The sequence below is a fragment of the Mustelus asterias genome, chromosome 19, assembly GCF_964213995.1.
Source record: "Mustelus asterias chromosome 19, sMusAst1.hap1.1, whole genome shotgun sequence".
Lineage (NCBI taxonomy): Eukaryota > Metazoa > Chordata > Chondrichthyes > Carcharhiniformes > Triakidae > Mustelus > Mustelus asterias.
This window is the reverse complement of record NC_135819.1, coordinates 30,913,914-30,937,755: the sequence shown is the minus strand read 5'-3', so window position 1 is coordinate 30,937,755 and position 23,842 is coordinate 30,913,914. Positions and strand designations below refer to the sequence as shown.

Below are 23,842 nucleotides of genomic sequence, written 5' to 3'. Positions count from 1 at the left end.
AGGGCCTGTTTTGTGCTGTAGTTTTTCTATGTTTCTATGTTTCTAACAGATAGATTGTTCCATAATGTTATTAGCCAACTCCTGTTGCTCTCTTGTATCTCCTGGGTGGCACAGTGGTTAGCACTGCTGCCTCACAGCGCAGGGACCCAGGTTCAATTCCCAGCTTGGGTTACTGTCTATGAAGATAATCAGCGAATTCTACAGTGCAGAAGGCAGCCATTCAGCCCACTGAGTCTGCACCGACCACAATCCCATCCAGGCCCTACCCCCACAGCCTCATATATTTACCCTAGCTAATCCCTCTGACACTCAGGGGCAATTTAGCATGGCCAATCCACCTGACCCGCACATCTTTGGACTGTGGGAGGAAACCGAAGCACCCGGAGGAAACCCACGCAGACACGGGGAGAATGTACAAACTCCACACAGACAGTGACCCAAGCCAGGAATCGAACCTGGGTCCCTGGAGCTGTGAGGCAGCAGTGCTAACCACTGTGCAACTGTGCCGCCCATAGAGTTTGGATGTTCTCCCTGTGTCTGTGTGGGTTTTCTCCAGGTGCTCTGGTTTCCTCCCACACTCTAAAGATGTGTGGGTTAGGTTGATGTTAAATTGCCCCTTAGCATAAGGGCGATTAGCAGGGTAAATACATGGGGTAACGGGATAGGGCCTGGGTGGGATTGTGGTCGGTGCAGACTTGAAGGGCCGAATGGCCTCCTTCTGCACTGTAGGGATTCTATGATTGGAAATGCCCATTCCCAAATGCGTACCTCTCCTGTGAAGTTGCCTAACTCAGATCAAAACAAATGAAAAGAACACGGATAAGTGAGCAATCGCCCCTTCATCCCTGTGCTCGCTGACCTACACTGACTCACCATCCAGCAACTCCCTGGTTTAAAGATTCCCCTCCTCACGATCCTGTCAATTTTTCCCCTCTCAAAACCCCTGTCCCACCACTTTTGCCCTCTCAGCTGCCGGGCAGCAGACTCCAGGAGTCAGGATTTCTGTTCTTGCTCTTTGACCAGTCTTTCCCAATAGCTGCTCCCGAACTCAGTAACCTCCTCCAGCCTTACAACCCTCCAAAATATCGGACCTCCTCCAACTGTGACTATGCATCCCTGATTATAATCGCATTAATCACTATGTCCTGAGCAGCCTGGGGCTGCAGGCTCTAGAATTCCCCTGCTGAAACCTCTCTACTATTCTCTCTGCCTTTAAGATGCTCCTTAAGACCCAGCTCTTTGATCTAGTTTTTGATTGCTTAGTCTAATACTCTTGATGTGGTTTGGGGTCAAACTCTGCTTGGTAAGGTGCAGTGCCAGTGACCCACATTCTGCCCCCCCAGTGGGTCTTCACTGTCATCACGGGCACCCCCCCCCCCCCCCGCACATAGGTCCTAATGATGGTGTATAATAACTGATCCCATTTGCTCTTCCGATTGGCAAGGTAGATCATGACGCAGGATTGGCATCCAGACTTAGGCCAAAACACCAATTACTGGGCCACAGGTTTATTCAGCAGCCACGTGCCATTTAGAGGTATGAATTATAACTTTGGTGATAATTATTATCCAATTCCAATAATTATAATTCAATAGTGAAAATAACGCTGGGAATTTATCCTCGAGTTCTTCCCACTCAAATCGGCTTTAACTTGGGTACAATTTTGGCCAATGGCTTGAGGCAATGATATAGTGTAGGAGAGGGAGAGCACGCAAACCAGCCTCACATCCATTGACTCTGTCTACACTTCCCGCTGCCTCGGCAAAGCAGCCGGCATAATCAAGGACCCTACGCACCCAGAACATTCTCTCTTCCACCTTCTTCCATCAGGAAAAAGATACAAAAGACTGAGGTCACGTACCAACCGACTCAAGAACAGCTTCTTCTCTGCTGCTGTCAGACTTCTGAATGGACCTATCTCGCGCTAAGTTGATCTTTCTCTACACCCTAGCTATGACTGTAACACTACATTCTGCACCCTCTCCTTTCCTTCTCTATTGTTACGACGCAGAGGTTGTCCCCCTTTTGAGAAGTAACGCCGAATCCCCCAAAGAGGAATACCTCGCCTCGTAATCTGTGTGTGAAGGTGTGAACCGAACTTCAGTAACGTTTAGTGGTTAACTAACAGAAATACCTGACACTCACTTTAAATGAACACTTAATTTATTTATTTAACTAACTGGGAACTTTAACTAAACCCAAGTAACATACCGAATAAAATAAGATTGTAATGAATGTTATTCAAATAAATGATTCATTAACAAATAATAATAGAATTTAGTCACTCACAAAAAAAAACAACCAAGTTTTGTGTCATTTGGAACCTTCTAGAGTTTCTCAGTTGATTTCTCTGTCTGTAAGTTTCTTCTGATTTGGTATCTTTCACTGGTTAGATGGTGCGTTCTCTTAAGAGAGATCTGAAGCTGGTAGAGTGGAGAGCTGCTCTCTCCCTCTCGAGAATTGAGAGGTAGCAGTTGCTCTCTTTTATACCTGTGATGACCTATCAATTTTCCTACAATAGGATTGGTCTGATTTTTTCAACATCATCAAATTCAAATCTAATAGGTTCTTGGTAGCTGAGTGCCTGCTTTAAATCGATTGGGCAAAATTCAAACACAAACTGGTTCCCTTGTCAGGGCTACTGCTTGAAGTTTTGATAGAAATGTTTCAGTCTGGGACTTTGGATGTACTTTGCATTTTAAACCTCCGACCACTGCAACAAAACACCAGCTTTTAAAGGGACCACACAATGCTTTTTCCCTTCAGATTTTTACAATATTTTGCATCTTTATCAGCATCACATTCTAACTTCACAAACTCAACTTTGCAACACTATGAACGGTATGCTCTGTCTGTATAGCACGCAAGTAATAATACTTTTCACTGTTCATTAATACATGTGACAATAATTTAAAAAACAAGCAAATGCAGCAAGAAGTTACATGTGGATGTGATTCAATTGGACGTCCTGGGGTTTACCTGATTCTCGTGACAAGGTCCCTGGCAATACTCAGTCAGCGTTTCCAGGGTTTGGTTGACAAGGGAGACATTCTTCTCGTTAATGTAGAGACCCAGTAGGCCCAGACCCCCTGTGGTGCTGCCACAGATACAGTCCATAAACTGCAGTGTCTCACACACCAAGTTGTAATTTGTTTTGTTGTTTTGGTGCCGAAGAAAGTTCTGGAAAGAGAGCAAAACACAGAAATGATCAAAACCGAAAGGAGCAGTCAGATCCCACTCACACTCAAAAAGGGGCAACCCCGTGCGGGCTTTCTGAGAATGTTCAAATCTCAGGTTTGAGATGTGCTGGGTGAAGCTAAAGATTGTGGTTGTCTCCTAACCGCCCACACAGGGGGCCAGAGAGGTCACAGAGTTGTATCAAAGCCAATATCAACCATTCATGAAGAAAGGGCAGCACGGTGGCACAGTGGTTAGCACTGCCGCCTCACAGTGGCAGAGACCCGGGTTCACTGTCTGTGTGGAGTTTGCACGTTCTCACCGTGTCTGCGTGGGTTTCCTCCGGGTGCTCCGGTTTCCTCCCACACTCCAAAGACGTGCGGGTTGGCCATACTAAATTGCCTCTGTCAGGGGGTTAGGAGGGTAAATAGAGGGGTTACGGGAATAGGGTCATCCTTTTGTTGTCCTGTGAAGGCGGCAGTGAGCTTTAGAATCATAGAATAGAATCCCTACAGTGCAGGAGACCATTCGGCCCATCGAGTCTGCACCAACCACAATCCCACCCAGGCCCTTCACAAGACAACAAAGGGATGGGCAATAAATGTCAACCGTGTCCACCATCCACAGACGATTCAGAAAAAAGAAAAATCTCTCCACTGTAGGATGGAAAAGAAACTTATATTGTGGAAAACAGGACGCAGTAAATCAGTGTTTCAGATGTGATTTATTCTGGAGATTTCAGAACAATAAAATGGCGGCTGAATAATTTATTTGAAGAGACCCTCAGCAGAAACTGCAGGTTAAATTAGCAGCTGTGGTACCGAGGAACTCGCCAAAGCTCCTTCGACAGCACCTTCCAAACCCACGACCGTTACCATCTAGAAGGACAAGAGCAGCAGATACATGGGAATACCACCACCTGCAAGTTCCCCTCCAAGTCACTCACCATCCTGACTTGGAAATATATCACTGTTCCTTCACTGTCACTGGGTCAAAATCCTGGAGCTCCCTCTCTAACAGCACTGTGGATGTACCTACACATGGGCTGCAGCGGATCAGGAAGGCGGTTCACCATCACATTCCCAGGGGCAATTAGGGATGGGCAATAAATGTTGGACTAGCCAGCAATGTCCACATCCCGTGAAAGAATTTGGGTCTGGAGAAGGGAGTTGTGGTAAGCTTCAATGTCCCATCTTCCTGCCATTTTCCCTGTAATCCTACTGGAGTTGGGTTGGGATAATGGAAGAGAATCAAGACATCCTATTCTACTTCTTTTCCCATACCAGGATTGCCCAAGCAGCTTGCCTCTGTGGCTTAGACATGTTAACTGTGTACTACATCAGTGTTTAATTATATTAAGATGGTGGGCCTTAACTGGGGATTCACCAGTGCTACAATAAATAGATAGCCTAAAACTGGGGTTATTTGGGTTTGGAGGTGCACGCTTGGAATGTGTATCTCTGTAAATAAATGCCTATGGTTAGTGTAAAGATTTGCTCCAGTTCTGTACGTCACCATCTTGTTTTTGGGAGTGGACTATTTTAAAAGCATGTTAATTATAATGTTAAGAAACACAGGTGAAGGGTATTGCTTAATTCAGTGCTTCGAGCACTAATAAAGAGAGACCGCTGGGACCTCGGGTTAGACAGTAAGGTGCAGACATTGCTGCACTCTGTAAACGAACCTAGTATGAAGAGAAGTATTGGTATCCAGATTCAGACTTCAATTGGTTTGGGATAGGATTAACAGTATGAGACAGGAACCAACGGTTGAACTGGGGGCACAATAAAGTTGAAATTGATATGGTTCTAGTTCACATCAATTTCAAGTTATTGATATTGGCAGATCTTGGGTGATCTGATTTAGAGATTTATCAGCCAATGATAAAGCAGCACCATGACCTCCCGGCCGACAACAACAGACAGGAAACCTAGCGAGTGAGAAACTCCGAGGCAACACTAGGAACAGGCAGAGACCATTCAGCCCTTTGATCCTGTTCCCCCGCTCAGTGCTGATCAGCATCTTAATTGCAATTCCCAACAAATACAAACGCTACTGATTGCACGCCGGAACTTGCTTTACATTTCTCTTTCCGAATCACGGGTGCTAAATCGCACAGTTTTTCACTGTGTGCAGCGCCCCACCCCCCCACCCCCCCCCGCCCCACCCCCCCGCAGCTGCCCAAAGACCCTGATCTCACCTGAAGTTCGGAGTTGTGGTTCTCACACAGCAGCTGAAGGAAGCGAAGGATGGGCTCCATTATGGCAACTGCCGGGCTCATAACCTCTTCCTCTCGAGACTTCTCCTCGGATCCAACACCCTCGTTCCCCACAGGGGCAAGATCAGCCTCGGGGTCCATCTCCCTCCTGTACATGTAATAGGCTTTGTACGTGGCGGCTGAGGCCTCTGCCAGCTGACTTTTCACTCCTTCCTTGAGATGGTAGGATGAATCCCTCACTAGGAGATATGATGAGATGGTTTGCTTTGTGATTGAGAAGACTTGCATTGATAATTGTAAAGAACATATTGTTTGAGCCACATGGAAGATAATTTGCAAGCTTTGATTTAGTCGATGAGTTGATCATGAAAGCTCAGAGGTCATTTATGGCGGCCTAACCTGACCTCTGGCTACCAAAAATAAACCTGTTGGACTTTAACCTGGTGTTGTTAGACTTCTTACTGGGGAGGTGGAACAATGAGGGGCGTGTGCTGGCTGTCACTCTGTTCCAAGGCCAACAAACCCCCCCCACCTCTGGGGCAGCTAAACATTTGACCCAATGCAGCTCACCACCACATTATCCCTGGCCTCATTGAGACCTCAAGATCAAACTGGGGAGACTGCTAGCAGAGTATATCAAAGGTTGCAGTGAGATCACAGAGGATGTCTATCTCAGTCAGAGGGGGAGCGACCCAAACTATTGTGGTGGAAACACACACTGGATAAAACATCCATTCAGCCTCCACTACAGTACTGAGTCCAGTTCTGGGCACCGCACTATATGAAGAAATTGAAGAAGGATTCACAAGAATGGTTCCTGAGATGAGGAAGCTCAGTTACTTAGGAAAGGCTGGATAAATTGGGACCGTTTTCCTTGCAGATGGGAAGGTTGAGAGTAGATCTGATAGAGGTGTTCACAAACACGAAGGGTCTGGACAGAGTGGATAGGGAAACACTATTCCAACTGAGCGCACAGATTGAAGATAATTGGAAAAAGCAGCAACAGAGACACGAGGAGAAAGGTTTTCACACTGCCAGTGGACAGTTCAACCAAACATCCCATTCCAGCTGTTGGCAGACCATTAACACCTGCAACAAGCACCAAGAATCAATACCAACAGAATAATGCCCTGGCCCCAATACTTTACTTAGAGGCTTTGAGCAGAATCATAGAATTCTGAAAGCTCAGGAGACTATTTGGCCCATTTTGCCTGTGCTAACCCCACCAGTCCCTGTCACCATAGCAAAAAAAATATTTTCTTTTCATCTATTCATTTTGAAAGCCTTGATTGTATCTGTCTCCACCACACTCTCAGACAGTACATTCCAGATCCTAACCACACACTGTGCGAAAAAGTTTCTCCTTGTGTCACCTTTACTGATTTTCCTCCAGTCAATCATCTGAAATCACAGTCCTTTGCTGCTCGATTCTTCCCGATGAGTGGGAACAATTCTCTCTCTCTCTGTACTCATGATTTTGACCACCTGTATCTAATTCTCACTCTACCATCTCTCCCGCAGGAGACCCACCTTCTCCAATTCATCCCAAATTATTAACATGCGGTTATTTCCAGCCCTGACTTAGGATTCATCCTGCCAAAAGAAAGCCTGTTTCCAAACCTTGAAAGCCTTGAAATTGAAACCAGGACTAAGCAGGAAATAAGTAATAAGAGGGGTTGATTTTTTAAAAATTCATTTGTGGGACATGGGCGTCGCTGGCTGGCCAGCATTTATTGCCCATCCCTAGTTATCGAGGGCAGTTGAGAGTCAACCACATTGCTGTGGCTCTAGAGTCACATGTAGGCCAGACCGGGTAAGAACGGCAGATTTCCTTCCCTGAAAGACGTGAGCGAACCAGATGGGTTTTTCCAACAATTGATAATGGTTTCACGGTCAACAGATTTTTAAAATTTAATTCAAATTCCACCATCTGCCGTAATGGGATTCGAACCCAGGTATCCAGAACATTAGCTGAATTTCTGGATTAATAATCCAGTGATAATACCACTCGGCCATCGTCTTCCCGTAACTGGACTTTTGATGTTTGAACTGGCTCATTGCTCACTGTCTGTTCCCACTGAGTGGAAAGAGAAGGCCACAACATTATGTCCCATGACTGTCCAGATAATTATACAATATGCAGTACCAGATTATATTAATATTTATGCTGGCTCCTTCTCTAATGATCTTAAAGTAGGTGTTTGGCGATTTTATTCTTACTTTCAAGGTAAAAGCTGTGGTATTGTTCCTGAGAAAATGATTCATTTTTCACTTCTTTTTAATTAAGGAGCTTTTGAAAAGGGGAGAATGGTGACTGAGACTCAAGAACAGGAGAAATGATCAGAGGCAACAGGGCAGAGGCATTGAAAAAATACATTGTGTTGTCTTCACAATAGAGTCATAGAGGTTTAACAGCATGGAAACAGGCCCTTCGGCCCAACTTGTCCATGCCGCCCAGATTTTACCACTAAGCTGGTCCCAATTGCCCGCATTTGGCCCATATCCCTCTATACCCATTTTACCCATGTAACTGTCTAAATGCTTTTTAAAAGACAAAATTGTACCCGCCGCTACTACTACCTCTGGCAGCTTGTTCCAGACACTCGCCACCCTCTGTGTGAAAAAATTGCCCATCTGGACCCTTTTGTATCTCTCCCCTCTCACCTTAAACCTATGCCCTCTAGTTTTAGACTCGCCTACCTTTGGGAAAAGATATTGACTATCTAGCTGATCTATGCCCCTCATTATTTTATAGATCTCCATAAGATCACCCCTTAGCCTCCTACGCTCCAGGGAAAAAGTCCCAGCCTCTCCTTATAAGTTAAACACAAATTAAATACGAGAAATGAAGGGTCGTCAAGGCAACAGTAAAAATGAGGAAGTTGAAGAAATTAATATCAGCAAAAAAAATGTTTTGAGGAAACGCAAGTGACTAAAAGCCAACAAATCCCCAGGGCCTGATGGCCCACATCTCATATATCCCCCGGTTGGTATTGAAGGAAATAGCTACAGAGGCAGTGGCTCTGCTGCTTATGATTTTCCAAAATTCCCTGGGTTCTGTTTTGTTCCCAGCGGATTGGAAATTGTCAAATGTAAGGCCGCTATTTGAGGGAGAGAGAAAACAGGGAACAATAGGGCCAGTTAGCCTGACAGCAGTCATTGGGGAAAACGCTGGAATCTGTTCCTAAAGCAGTATTCACACTGCACATAGAAAATTACATGGTGAGTGGTCGGGCAAAGGTTTTACGAAGGGAAAAGCCGAGGGTACTATATGCTTTATTAACTGCTCTATCCACCTATCCTGCCACCTTTAATGATCTATGCACATATGAGGGTGGCATGATGGCACAGTGGTTAGCACTGCTGCCTCACACTTCAGGGACCTGGGGTTCGATTCTGGTTTTGGGTGGTTGCGTGGAGCTTGCACATTCTCCCCGTGTCTGCATGGCTTTCCTCTGGTGCTCTGGTTTCCTCCCACACTCCAAAGATGTGTGGGTTAGGTGGGTTGGCCATGCTGGATTGCCCCTTAGTGTCAGAAGATGTGCAGGTTTGGTGGATTAGCCGTGGTAAATGCACAGAGCTACGTGAATAGGGCCTGGATAAGATGCTCTTTCACAGAGTTGGTACAGACCCGATGGGTTGAATGGCCTCCTTCTGCACTGTAGAAATTCTATTGATCTATATACACCCAGGCCCCTCTGCTCCTTCAACCCCTTAAGAATTTTACCCCTTATTTTATATTTACTTTCCATGTCCTTTCAACCAAAATTGACAAATTTGAAGTTTTTGAGGATGTAACTGGTAATGAACATAAAGGGGAATCAGTAGATGTGGTATACTTGGATTTCCAAAAGGAAGTCAATAAGGTGCCACACAAAAGGTCAATTCGCCTCTCCCTGGAGATCACATGGTCTGGAATGGGGGGGTGGGGGTAAGTTAATAGGTTGTAATGAACAAAGCATCGTAGCTGTGAGGGACAGCTCGGTGGATAGGATATTGGTATGTAGATAGGCTGGAAAATTGGGCGGGGATCCTGGATTCAGGATTCAATCCTGGACCGGGGAGCGGCGCGGGCTTGGAGGGCCGAAGGGCCTGTTCCTGTGCTGTATTGTTCTTTGTTCTTTGTAGCAGCTTGGCAGAGTGTAGAGATGAATGGGCATTTTCGAGTTGGTAGTCTGACTCGCAGAGTGCCACAAGGATCAGCGCTGGAGGCGGGGCTATTAACTATCTCTATTAATCTGACTCCGAAGTCAATGTGTAAGCCAGCCAACCGCATTGTTTTAAGGCAGAGGTTCTTGTTGGGCAAGGAAATCAAAGGTTATTGGGGGTAGATGAGAGTGTAGAACTCAACTCGAACCGATCAGCCATGATCTTATTGGTTGGCGGAGCAGGCTCGAGGGGCCAGATGGCCCATTCCTGCTCCTATCTCATATGTTTGTACGTACAGTCATCCCTCTCATCATTCAAATGTTAAATAAATCCTTGTTCAAAAAAAGGTTGTAAGGATAGCCCCAGCAATCACAGGCCAGTCAGCTTATCATCAGTGACAGGAAAGCTTCGAACGACAATTATTCAGGGTAGAATTAGCACTCACATGGAAAAATATGGGTTGATTAGGAAGAGCCAGCATGGATTTCGAAAGGGGAAATAATGCTCAACTAACTTGGAGTTTTTCCAGGGTCAATGAGGGTAACGTGGACTTCCAGAAGGCATTAGTTACAGTGCCACACAACAGACGTGTGAGAAAAGTTATAGCTCATGGAATAAAAGAGACAGTAGCAATGTGGATACAAAATTGGCTGAATGATAGGAAGCAGAGAGTAATGGTCAATGGATGTTTTTCCGACTGGAGGAAGGTTTGGAGTGATATTTCCCAGGAGTCGGTTTTGGACAGGATGGGTGGAGAGAGCAGTTAATAAAACTTATAGTAATCTTGAGGTTTATTAATATAACTTAGAGTACAAGAATAAGGAGGTTATGCTGAACTTATACAGACACTAGTTAGACTAGAGGGGGCACAGATTTAAAGTGATTTGCAAAAGAAGCAAACATGATGTGAGAAAAACCTTTCTCACACAGCGAGTGGTTTGGGTCTGGAATGCGCTGCCTGGGAGTGTGGTGGAGACAGGTGCACTCAAGAGGACATTAGATGATTATTTGAATAGAAACAATGTGCAGGAGTTACGGGGAAAAGGCAGGGGGATGGCACTAAGTCATGCTGCTCGTTTGGAGAACCATGCAGACAGGATGGGCCAAATGGCCTCCTTTGCACCGTGACAATTCTGGGATTCAGTAAAGTCTGTTCACAATGTGAGAAGAATCTCCTAAGTTCAGCAATTTTGCTGCTGACTACTTTCAGCCTGGTGCCCTTTGTGCCATTACCTCTTCTCCTGTTGACAGGTGCCACAACATCATAGTCATCATCCTTCTTTTTGCTGCTCAGGTCACTGGTATTGACAGATACTGTTGCCCTGATTTCTTGCTGCGCCAGTTTCATGCGATCATACAAGACTTTGAAGAACTTCTCGGACTTCTTCAGCTCGTTGAGTTGTTGGTGGAAAGAACGCTAAGATTGGATAACAAATAAGAACATAAGAATTCGGAGCAGGAGTAGGCAATTCAGACCCTTGAGCCTGCCCCACCATAAATAAGATCATGGCTGATCTCATCTCGGACTCAACCCCATTTTCCTGCCCATTCACCAAAACCCTTCAACCCATCACCAATTAAACATCTGTCTATCTCCTCCTTAAATTTACTCAATGTCCCGGCATCCACCGCACTCTGGGGTCGTGAATTCCACAGATTCAGCACTCTTTGAGAGAAGTAGTTTCCCTTCACCTCTCTTTTAAATCTGCTACCCCTTATCCTAAAACTATGACTTCTTGTTCTAGAATGCCCCACAAGAGGAAGCATCTGCACTATGTCTACTTTGTCAATACCTTGTATCATCTTATGTACCTCAATTAGATCTCTTCTCATTCTTCTAAATTCCAGAGAGTATAGGCCTAAACTGCCCAATCTCTCTTCATACGACAAACCCCTCATCTCTGGAATCAATCCAGTGAACCTCCTCAGAACCGCCTCTAATGCCACCACATCCTTCCTCAAGGAAAGGGACCAAAACTGTACACAGTACTCCAGGTGCGGCCTCACCAATGCCCTGTATAATTGCAGCAACACTTCCTTACTCTATTCCTTCGGCTATAAATGCCAACATTCCATTTGCTTTCCTTATTGTCTACTGTATCTGCATATCAGTTTCTGCAACTCATGCACAAGGCACCCAGATCCCTCTGCACTGAAGCTCCAAAGTCTCTCTCCATTTCCTTTCCAGTTTTCTGGATAACATCACACTTATCCATGTTAAACTCCACCTGCCACATTTTGGCCCACTTACCTAACCAATCTATATCCATTTGGAAATTTCTTATTTCCTCATTGCAACTTCTTATCCCACCTATTTTAGTGTCATCTGCAAATCTGGCTGTAGTACCTTCTATCCCTGCATCCAAGTCATTAATATAGATTGTAAATAGTTGGGGCCCGAGGATCGACCCCTGTGGCACCCCATTAGTTACATCTTGCTCACCAGAAAAAGACCCATTTATCCCGACTCTCTGCCATCTGTCAGTTAGCCAGTCTTCTATACCAGCTAATAAATTACCCCTAACCCTGTGTGATCTTACCCGTGTATGAACCTTCTGTGCGGCACTATCAAACGCCTTCCTGAAGTCCAGATATACTACATCTACAGGATCCCCATTATCCACTTGGCTTGTTACACTGTCGAAGAACTCTAGCAAATTAGTCAAACATGTTTTACCTTTCACTAAATAACGCTGACTCGGAATGGTTGCGTTTTGACTTTCCAAATGTCCTGTTATTGCTTCCTTTATAATGGATTCAAATGATTTAAGTCCCCCATGGTCGGCTTATGAAGAAAGTAAGGATGTGTGGGATAGAGGGAAGTTTGGCCGATTGGATAGGTAACTGGCTATCTAACAGAAGACAGAGGGTGGTGGTGGATGGAAAATTTTCGGACTGGAAACCGGTTACCAGCGGAGTGCCACAGGGATCAGTGCTTGGTCCTCTGCTATTTGTCATTTTTATAAATGACTTGGAGGAGGGGGCTGAAGGGTGGATCAGTAAATTTGCTGATGACACCAAGATTGGTGGAGTAGTGGATGAGGTGGAGGGCTGTTGTAGGCTGCAAAGAGATATAGATAGGATGCAGAGCTGGGCTGAAAAATGGCAAATGGAGTTTAACCCTGACAAATGCAAGGTGATTCATTTTGGTAGGACAAATTTAAATGTGGATTACAGGGTCAAAGGTAGGGTTCTGAAGAATGTGGAGGAACAGAGAGATCTTGGGGTTCATATCCATAGATCTCTGAAGGTTGCCACTCAAGTGGATAGAGCCGTGAAGAAGGCCTATAGTGTGTTGGCGTTCATTAACAGGGGGTTTGAGTTTAAGAGCCGTGGGGTTATGCTGCAACTGTGCAGGACCTTGGTGAGACCACATTTGGAATATTGTGTGCAGTTCTGGTCACCTCACTACAAGAAGGATGTGGAGACACTGGAAAGAGTGCAAAGGAGATTTACCAGGATGCTGCCTGGTTTGGAGGGTAGGTCTTATGAGGAAAGGTTGAGGGAACTTGGGCTTTTCTCTTTGGAGCGGAGGATGTTGCGAGGAGACTTGATAGAGGTATATAAGATGATGAGGGGGATAGATAGAGTGAACGTTCAAAGACTGTTTCCTCGGGTGAATGGAGCGGTAACTAGGGGGCATAACTATAGGGTTCATGGTGGGAGATATAGGAAGGATGTCCGAGGTAGGTTTTTTACTCAGAGAGTGGTTGGGGTGTGGAATGGACTGCCTGCAGTGATAGTGGAGTCAGAAACTTTAGGAACATTTAAGAAGCTATTGGATAGGCACATGGAGTACTTCGGGATGATAGGGAGGAAATAGCTTGATCTGGGTTTCAGACAAAGCTCGGCACAACAACATGGGCCGAAGGGCCTGTTCTGTGCTGTACTGTTCTATGTTCTATTTCCCAACAGCAGATGTGAAACTAACTGGTCTTTAGTTTTCTACTTTCTGCCTCCCTCCCTTTTTAAAACAGGTGGAGAGTGAGTGGTTTGATTCAAGGTTGGGAAAAGTCGGACTTGTTGCCTTACCTGGATCTGGGTGTTGCCCCCTTCTAACAAGGCAATGCCAAGCATGATGCTCTCTTCAAAGATCCTGGAGTTTTTGGTGTTGGTGATGAGGTCAGTGACTAGCTCAGATGCCCCGGCTTTGTCAAGGTGACATTGAACATCAAATATTGAGACTCCGCCTTTGTCTGAGTCAGAGACCAAGCCACCTACAAAAAAAACACAATCCAACACTTTCCGTGGAGGTTTCATTTGGAACTCTCAGAATTGTTAACGATACAGGAGAAGGCCTTTCGGCCCATTGTGTCTGTGTTGGCTCTCCAGAGGAATAAGTTAACTCTGTGCCATGGCCTTGCCTTATGTGGACAGCCGCCCTGGCAAGGACACCGGCCCCGGCAAGGACACCGGCCCCGCCAACGACACTGGTAACAGCAGCGGCCCCGGCAAGGGTACCAGCCCCGGCAAGCACAGCAACAATCAAACGGAGATTCAGCCCCTCAGTAACTCTGAATTGTGTCATGGGAGCCTTTATCTCCATCCGAGAAAAGAGAAGGAGCTTTGGTTTACCATCTGATCCAAAAGCTGGCACCTCCGGCAATGCGGCCCTGCCTCGGTGCTGCACTGGGAGCGTTCATCCGAACCACGTGCTGAGGTCTCTGCCCTACATGGGACTTGGACCCTCAACCTTCTGGGTCAAACGCTAGCCACCCATTTCATTCACAGGAAGGCAAGAATGTGAAGATTAACTTATTCCTTTATTTCATTTGTACGTGTCCAAACTTACTCCATGTGACCAACTTCTATCATTTTCAAATCTTATAATTTAACAAAGGTCAATGTATTTACCTCCAGGTTGAGCGGATTTCCCAGCTGTCAGTGGGGCGTTTAAGCTGCTGCTGTATCCTTCCCCTTTATAGACACTGCGAAGGTTCCCAAAGTATCGATTCAGGAGAATCTTTCTTAACACTGCACCCTTTAAAAGAACAGTTTCAAATTCAACATTAGAGAAGAAAGGATTTCAGAAAAAACACTCTGCCACCTTAACATTTATCATGCGGTGCACACCCATGGTCGCTCAGAAAGAAAGAAGCTTCTTTCTGCTGTTGATGGTCGGCCAAACTTGCTGTAATTATGAAGGGGTTGGTTGTTCATATGAAAACTATCACTCATTCTTCAGCACTTCAGGAAGGACAATATCATCAGGTCAGCAGCTCACAAGGACTTGGGCAGTTGCTCCTTCACAGAGCTCTCTGCACGTGTTGGGAGATGGACAATAATTGCAAGCCCTCATAGAACAGTACATCTCACACCAGTCTCCGACCTGCAGGGTTTGTTTACACAGCTGTGGATGGAAAGCCAATTCTTTGCTCATATTCAAACCTAACAGGGCATTCGAACATGCCTTGAAAGATCTTGGGCCCATTAAGTAATTTCAAAACAATTTAGGATTCACGACAGCTTTCGGCCCAGACATTGGTACAGATAAGCAAGCGTGCATCAGTACTAGAACTTAGCACAGATAAACAGGACAACCAACCCACAGAAAGAGTGACCAACCAGGTAAGAACAGCAGATTTCCTTCCCTAAAAGAACATTAGTGAGCCAGATGGGTTTTTCCCACAATCAACAGTGGTTTCATGGCCATCAGTAGATTCTTAATTCCAGATTTTTATTGAATTCAAATTCCACCATCTGCCGTGGCGGGATTTGAACCCGGGTACCCAGTAGAAAATTCAAGGCACACTTTGGCATAATTGGTGTGGACCTGTAAGTGCTGGTAGCTGGGATGGAGGGGGAATTGCTGCCAAAGGTGTGGGTGGGAGAGGGGCACTGTTAAGAATTCAAAAAACTAATTAAACTAATACGAATTTATTAAAAATGGACTGATTAATAACACACACACGTCACACACACACACGTACAAACTCCACAAGTTTTTAAATCTATTCGTGGGACATGGACGTCGCTGGCTGGCCAGTATTTATTGCCCATCCCTAGTTGCCCGAGGGCAGTTGAGAGTCAACCACATTGCTGTGGCTCTGGAGTCACATGTAGGCCAGACCAGGTAAGAACGGCAGATTTCCTTCCCTAAAAGAACATTAGTGAACCAGATGGGTTTTTCCCACAATCAACAATGGTTTCATGGCCATCAGTAGATTCTTAATTCCAGATTTTTATTGAATTCAAATTCCACCATCTGCCGTGGCGGGATTTGAACCCGGGTACCCAGAGCATCCGCCTGAGTTTCTGGATTACTGGTACTGGATGGATGAGACTGTGGCTGGAACTCTACCACTTCACCCGCCTTGGAATCAGCGCAGACAAAGGGTCCGACAATGGAAATTTCCGTTGACCGTGGGCAGGAATTTCCAGTCCCGCCTGAGCGGGGCTGTAAAATCCCGCTCTGTATCTGTTTGGGGAATTATGTGAATTTTGTGCAGCCGACATTATACAATTCCACTCACAAGTTAGTAAGAAGTGGGATGATAAATTTGAAAAAAACACAATTTTTTTTAACAATAATTTGGTACATGCAGCAGCACAATATACAACAGAAACTGCTGCAACTATCTCTGGCCATTAATCTGCACAAGCTGTACTTTCCCAATAATTATTCTGCACAGAGGAAATTAAATCTGATGTTTAATAAGCAATCGAATTAGTTCCAGTTGGTTAGTATGATTACCCATCCTCACTAAAGGAAACAAGACACATCTCCTGGTAAGTGTGGGCTATTACACAAATTGTTATTCATTATTTTGTGATCATTCATCCTTCAGTATGCACTGCTTTAAACACTCGAGCAGCAAACCTACAGGGCAAAGAAAGATATAACAAGGAATAAAATCACACATTCTACAGGTGGTTCCGCTGTCTGTTTGGACATCTCGCTTATCTTCACTGGAGAGGAATGCGAGCCATTTTGTTGATGCTGTATCATTTGTGACCCAAAGTCACAGTTACCCGCTGTTGTTCGAGTGATTATTTGTGATACACTAAGGAGGGGCGGCACGGCGGCTAGCACTGCTGCCTCACAGCACCAGGGACCCGGGTTCGATTCCAGCCTCGGGTCACTGTCTGTGCATGTTCTCCCCGTGTCTGCGTGGGTTTCCTCCGGGTGCTCCGGCTTCCGCCCACAGTCCAAAGATGTGCGGGTTAGGTGGACTGGCCATGCTAAATTGTCCCTTAGTGTCAGGGGGACTAGAAGGATAAAAAACATGGGATTACGAGGATAAGGCCTGGGTGGGATTGTTGTCAGTACAGGTTCAATGGGCCGAATGGCTCCTTCTAAACTATAGGGATTCTATGGTTCTAAGGTCCTGGACTCAGTCATTACGGTACAATCGCCCACTATCAACATCCAGGAGCAGAGGTTTAACTTGGACAGTATCACGTTGGTTCCCTGTTATACTCCGTGCTGGATATTCAACTCCAGTCAAGTCAAGATGAATTTGACCCTCTAGTTTTCAAGGCCCATATTTCATTTTAGGCCTTCTATATAGTTCCCAATCTCCCGGTTTCCATCAGATATCAATGTCTTTGATGAGATTACTGCCTTCCCAAATCAGAGTCTCTAGAATTCTCCACAGCCGGCAAACCAAGGATAGAATTTCCCAGCTTACCATCTGCAATTTTCTGCTCAAGAATTGCCAGGCAATGACCATAGAACATAGAATAGTACAGCACAGAACAGGCCCTTCGGCCCACGATGTAGTGCCGAGCTTTATCTGAAACCAAGATCAAGCTATCCCACTCCCTATCATCCTGGTGTGCTCCATGTGCCTATCCAATAACCGCTTAAATGTTCCTAAAGTGTCTGACTCCACTATCACTGCAGGCAGTCCATTCCACACCCCAACCACTCTCTGAGTAAAGAACCTACCTCTGATATCCTTCCTGTATCTCCCACCATGAACCCTATAGTTATGCCCCCTTGTAATAGCTCCATCCACCCGAGGAAATAGTCTTTGAACGTTCACTCTATCTATCCCCTTCATCATTTTATAAACCTCTATTAAGTCTCCCCTCAGCCTCCTCCGCTCCAGAGAGAACAGCCCTAGCTCCCTCAACCTTTCCTCATAAGACCTACCCTCCAAACCAGGCAGCATCCTGGTAAATCTACTCTGCACTCTTTCCAGTGTCTCCACATCCTTCTTGTAGTGAGGTGACCAGAACTGCACACAATATTCCAAATGTGGTCTCACCAAGGTCCTGTACAGTTGCAGCATAACCCCACGGCTCTTAAACTCCAACCCCCTGTTAATAAAAGCTAATCCATCACCAACAAGAGAGAAACTAAACATCACCCCTTGACATTCAATAGCATTACCATCACTGAATCGCCCACTGTCAACATCCTATCAACTACACATTCCCATTGACCTGAAACTAGCCATTTAAATACTGTGGCTACTCGAGCAGGTCAGAGGCTGGGAGGTCTGCAGTGAGTAACTCACCTGACACAAAGGGGCAATTTAGCATGGCCAATCCACATCACCTAATGGTGCAGTTTAAAAGTTATAATCGGATTCCTATTTTACAGGATGACAAATAAAACAAAATTACAAATACAGGAGTGAATTGAGGCAGGAAAGCAAGTCAGTGTGGGGAAGGGATTAAATTGGCAAATTTATGAAACCTGACTGGCCAACCAGCCGCAGGCCTGTTTCCGGTTGAACTATTTTTAAGTGTAGCACGGCCGGTATTTGTCACCCATCACTAAATGCGCTCAGGAGACTGGGGTGAGACGTGTTCATGAACCAGCTGAGAGATTTACCCCTTAGCATGAAGCAACAACCACGTTGCTGTGGGTCTGGAGTCACATGTAGGCCAGACCGGGTAAGGACGGCAGATTTCCTTCCCTAAAAGGACATTAGTGAATCAGATGGGTTTTTACAACAATCCAGCAGCAACATGGGTACTATTGCTAATACCGGTCATCTATTCCAGATTTTATTTAATAAAGGTGACTTTAAATTACCCAGTTGCCGTGGTGGGTTTTGAACTCATGTTACAGTTCATTGGTCCAAGCCTCTCCATTAACCACTAAGCTACTGTACTCCTTGCTCATGGTGGGAAAGCTAAACAAGCCACTCTGGCAGGGCAGGTCCACGAGTGTGATCATTAAATAAGACTCCGAGTTCCTGACATCTTCAGGGCGCAAGATACTTGGCAGCTAAAGCGAGATTCGAACCACCAGGTCACGCAGGTTTGTGTTTTTCCAATACTTCACACAGTCTAGGGAGAGCAGACGTGCTTCCCCTGAATGCCTGAGAAAGCAAACCTAACGCTACAACCAGTATCTGTCCTCCTGTGATTCCCAAGCCTTCTGCCCCTCAGTCTCTCCCTATCCCTTCTGATTTGTCCATCTCTTCTCCCCTTCATTCCCCCCTTCCCCCCTCTCTCTCCATCACCCCACCATTTCTCCTGGACTGCAATCTCTCTGGGCACCACCACCACCCTGTTTCCTTCCCAACCAACCCGCAATGTACACGGAGGATCATGGCCAGTGGAGCTTTCTGCCCGGCTGCCCGTCCAACAACCGGCTTCACCACTGGCTGGGGATCAAAGTAAAGGAAGTCGGGATGGAGGAACCTGTAAAGGACGGTCAACGATTCCAAGAGTTCGGCAGGTTTTTTTCCTTCATTCTTTCTGTGGGCATCAGCAGCAAGGCCAACATTTGTTGCCCATCCCTTATTGCCACTAAACGGAGAGGTTTGCTGGGCCGTTTCAGAGGACAGCTAACTGTCCAGTGACATGACCACGATGCCACTATCTCCCTCTATAGTTAACTATGAGCTATTCATTCAGGATTTATCAATGTGGGCAGAATCTGAAAGACGTGCTGATTAGGTGCATTGACCCGAACAGGCACCGGAGTGTGGCGACTCGGGGGATTCCACTTCCATTCAAGGGCATCACTTTGCTGAAAGACTTGGGACTGGATATTACAGGCACCCACTGGTGCGTCTTGGTTGGTGTTGAGGATGCGGGGGTGATGGTGGCACATAAAATACATCAGGTGGTCAGCCACCACCTTCTCACCTACCACGACCCCATGGGTGACTAGGCCACTCACCCGCCGGCCTATTGAGGCCCCTTGTTTGCCATTATTGGGCAGATGGGGGCCTAGGGTTGCCTCTGCCACAATAACAGGTGGAGCAGAGTGGGCCGGCTGCCTCATCTTAACAGTTTTTAAAAAATGTTTATTTATTAGTCACAAGTAGGCTGATGTTAACACTGCAATGAAGTTACTGTGAAATTCCCCTAGTCGCCACACTCTGGCGCTTGTTCAGGTCAATCCCCCTAACTAGCACGTCTTTCAGACTGTGGGAGGAAACCGGAGCACCTGGAGGAAACCCATGCAGACATGGGGAGAATGTGCAAACTCCACGCAGACAGTGACCCAGGGCTGGGAATCGAACCTGGGTCCCTGGCGCTGTGAGGCAGCAGTGCTAACCACTGTGCTACCTGGTGAACGGGTGGGAAGGAAAGGGGTTTATCTTCTTTTTGGGGGTGACTCCTTGTGTGCACTGGGGGCAAGGCCCCCCCATCTCCCACTGCACCCCAAGATAATACCCACTTTTGTGCTTCCCCATCTGGCCTCTAAACCACTCCGCACCTCCTCCCTAGGCTCGGTGATCCCTCCGTGTCCAGAGCCCCCGCCATGGCCATATCCTCTTCACCCTGGGATTCCTTACACTCCCAGCAGCACCCACCACTCAGCTCCCGCGCTGCTGGGAATGCCAGAGTCGCAGCCAATCAGATTGGTCAGCACCTCTCGAGGGCGGGACATCCTTTGGCTGTGGGACGGAATTCTGAATTTCAGGCAGCCCCCAGCACGATCAAACTTTGTGAAAGTTGGCCAGTCTCCCACAAACTTTCCTTTTGGGTGTGGAGGGGGTGGGGGGAGGATGGTGGGTGGTTGGGGGGCTGTAATGAGCAGCGCGCAACCCTGTAAAATTCAACCCACAGCGCCTGTTCACTGAGGGAGAATTTAGAGTTTACCATGACCAATGCACCTACTCAGACTGTGGGAGGAAACAGGAGCATCCGGAGGAAACCCACGCAGACACGGGGAGAATGTGCGGACTTTACACAGACAGTGACCCGAGCCAGGAATGGAACCCGGGTCTCTGGCGCTGTGAGACAGCAGTGCTAACCACTGTGCCACTGAGATGATGCTGACACTAAATGTGAGACATATGATACATACTGACCTTAAAAACAACTCTAGTTAAGGGATGATTTTGCAAAGGTTTTGCAAACCTTTCACCTCTGTGGAGATGGTAGACGTTTTTGCCATTAACAACTCCAGAATGTCGCTTGGCAACAAGCTACACCTGAAATGGAATATGACTTTCCATGTGCTGTACAAACAATCTGATTTATTAGTTTTGACTGCTTTTATTTCCACTTGTTTATCTTCTAGAGTAAAAAGTACATCTGTGTGAACATGAGTGTGAGCGAGAGGTGGTGTTTGGAAGAAGATTGCATTCTTTATATAGCAGGATGTGAGATGTAAAGCTACAGATTAATGTCCCAGTTCTTTTTTATTCCAAAATGTATTTATTAGTTACAAGTAGGTTTACATTAACACAGCAATGAAGCCCACTCTGCTCCGCCTATTATGGTGACAGAGGCAACCCTACCCCTAACTGCCCAATAATGGCAAACAAAGGGCTCAACAGGCCTGTGGGTGAGTGGCCTACTCACTCATGGGGTCGGGGTGGGTGAGGTGGTGGTGGGCTGACCACTTGACGTATTTCACATGCCACCATCGCCCCCCCCACCCTCAACACCAACCAAAACACACCAGTGGGTGGCTGTATATCTAGTCCCAAGTCTTTGAGCAAAGTGATGCCCTGGATTGGAAGTGTGAGATGGTGCAATAATAACCTTCAGAATTAGTCTTCGAGTCTTTGAGTGACTGAATAAGGGAAAAGTAAATACGATGGAGGAGCTAATGGAGAGATATACTGTTTCAGCGTAATTTGCACAACCAGCCTTATAAATGTGTAAAATAAAACCCCAGGACATTGAGTTGATCAATGGAAGGCTCGAACCCCACTGCATGTCACTATTCTGATGTTAAACTCCGTCTGCTCTCTCCAGTCAATGTGAAAGATCCGACAGCATTTCTGTAAGAGGAACTGGGTTGTCCTTCACAGAGGGCTGGTCAACGTTCAATCACGGCACGGCACGGGCGGCACGGTAGCACAGTGGTTAGCACTGCTGCTTCACAGCTCCAGGGTCCCGGGTTCGATTCCCGCCTCGGGTCACTGTCTGTGTGGAGTTTGCACATTCTCCTCGTGTCTGCGTGGGTTTCCTCCGGGTGCTCCGGTTTCCTCCCACAGTCCAAAGATGTGCGGGTTAGGTTGATTGGCCAGGTTAAAAATTGCCCCTTAGAGTCCTGAGATGCGTAGGTTAGAGGGATTAGCGGGTAAATATGTGGGGGTAGGGCCTAGGTGGGATTGTGGTCGGTGCAGACTCGATGGGCCGAATGGCCTCCTTCTGCACTGTAGGGTTTCTATGATTTCTATGATCACTCGACCATCACCAGGACAGACTGCATGGTCATCACCGCATTGCCGTGTGTGGGATCTTACTCTGCACAAAGTGGCTGCCATATGCTTCCTGCACCATATCTGCGACCACACTTAAAGAGGATGCTATGGGCTTCAAGGTACAAGTGGAATGTCCTGAGTCGGCTTGTGAAAGGCACAGGAGACAAACAAGCCTCTCTTTCTCATTCACCGCAATGAGCAATTATACTCCGGCTCAGGAGGCTGAAGCACTGTGCAACATGTGATGTGCTTCCAGTACAGCAGCAGGCTGCAGGCATTACATACTCACATGCTGCCGCACACAGCAGCAGTTTGTACTCTGAATCACCTCATGTTTCTGGCAGCTGGAATCTCCTCCGACCACGCTTCCCAAGCCCGTGCTGCACTCAGCGCTCACATGTACAGTCACACGCTGCTTTGATCCTGCCAAGATCACACTCAGAGAAGCAAGCACCGTCCCGGTAAAATACTCAGCCGGTGACTCACCAGGGCTCAGGAGGGCTGAGAAACACTTAAAAATAAACAAAGTCCAAATACTCAAAACAAACCAAAATGATTCCAATGATCCAGAAAGCGTCTTTGTCACAAGTTTAACAATGACCAGGCTGTTGACTGGAACTTTTAAACAGAAAAGTCTGTGTGTTACAAAGGCCTCATTAAAACAAGCTATTAACTCCTTAGACATCTCCAACATTTGTATTTCAAGAACAAAATCCTTGTCAACAACACTCCTTCTCTTGACAATTGAGTCTCGTGCTAAGTAATTTCAGAGGGCATTATTGTGGGACTGGAGTCACATATAATGCAGACCTGTGGCACAGTGGTTAGCACTGCTGCCTCATAGCTCCAGGGACCCAGGTTTGATTCCCGGCTTGGGTCACTGTCAGTGCAGAGTTTGCACGTTCTCCCCGTAACTGCACGGGTTTCCTCCAGGTGCTCCGGTTTGCTCCCACAGTCTGAAAGACGTGCCGGTTAGGTGCATTGGCCGTGCTAAATTCTCCCTCAGTGTACCCGAACAGGCGCCGGAGTGTGGCGACTAGGGGATTTTCACTGTGTCTCGGAGCACTCCACACAAATCCCTCACAGCTTTACAGCAACCCCTCACAGAATAAAACTGTACCATTTGGTTAAATAATTCTGCACATGCCCCAGTTTTATTCTGAAGTGAAGTATAAAGAGTATATTCCAGTTGGTACAAAGTCTTTACGAATGCTGTTCCAGCCTGCAGTTTGTGGGAGCAAGTCTTGATTCTCAAATTCCCGACGTTTTAACCAAAGATTCTCAAAAACATTGCTCACCGAAATCCACAAACCGGCAGGGAGCGGTTTAAATTTTAGGCTACAGTGCAAATCAGGCGATATCACACTGATAAGAGATATTCAAGATCCTGAGGGAGATGGACAGGGTACATAAACTTCCCACTCAAGACAGCAACAAGAACGAGTGGACACAGGCTCAGAATAATCGGCAAAAGAGGTAAAAGTGATGAGAGGAAAAATATTTTTCACCCAGAGGGTGCTTGGAGTCTGGAATGAGAGGGTGCTGGAGGCAGGTTCGATCGAGGTAAACAAAAGGGAATTGGATTGCTATCTGAGCATAAAGAATGTGCAAGGTTACGGGGTTAAGGAAGGAGAATGGGGCGGGGTAGAATGCTTTTTCAGAGAGCCAGTGCAGACTCGATGGGATGAATGGCCTCCCTCTACACTGTAAAGATTCTGTGATT

At 46.4% G+C, this 23,842-nt stretch overlaps 1 protein-coding gene across 5 annotated transcripts in view; it reads right to left on the bottom strand.

Annotated features, from left to right (window-relative positions):
* Positions 1–23,842, bottom strand: part of itpr2 (inositol 1,4,5-trisphosphate receptor, type 2) — a 252,424-nt gene that overhangs the window by 69,587 nt on the left and 158,995 nt on the right. For all 5 annotated transcript variants that reach the window (XM_078235257.1, XM_078235259.1, XM_078235258.1 and 2 more), the window contains 5 exons: positions 14,399–14,525; positions 13,577–13,761; positions 10,778–10,961; positions 5,378–5,634; positions 2,980–3,180 (listed from right to left, as the gene is read on the bottom strand). In XM_078235257.1, the coding sequence (XP_078091383.1) occupies positions 2,980–3,180; positions 5,378–5,634; positions 10,778–10,961; positions 13,577–13,761; positions 14,399–14,525 (954 nt within the window). The remainder of the gene's footprint in view (positions 1–2,979; positions 3,181–5,377; positions 5,635–10,777; positions 10,962–13,576; positions 13,762–14,398; positions 14,526–23,842) is intronic.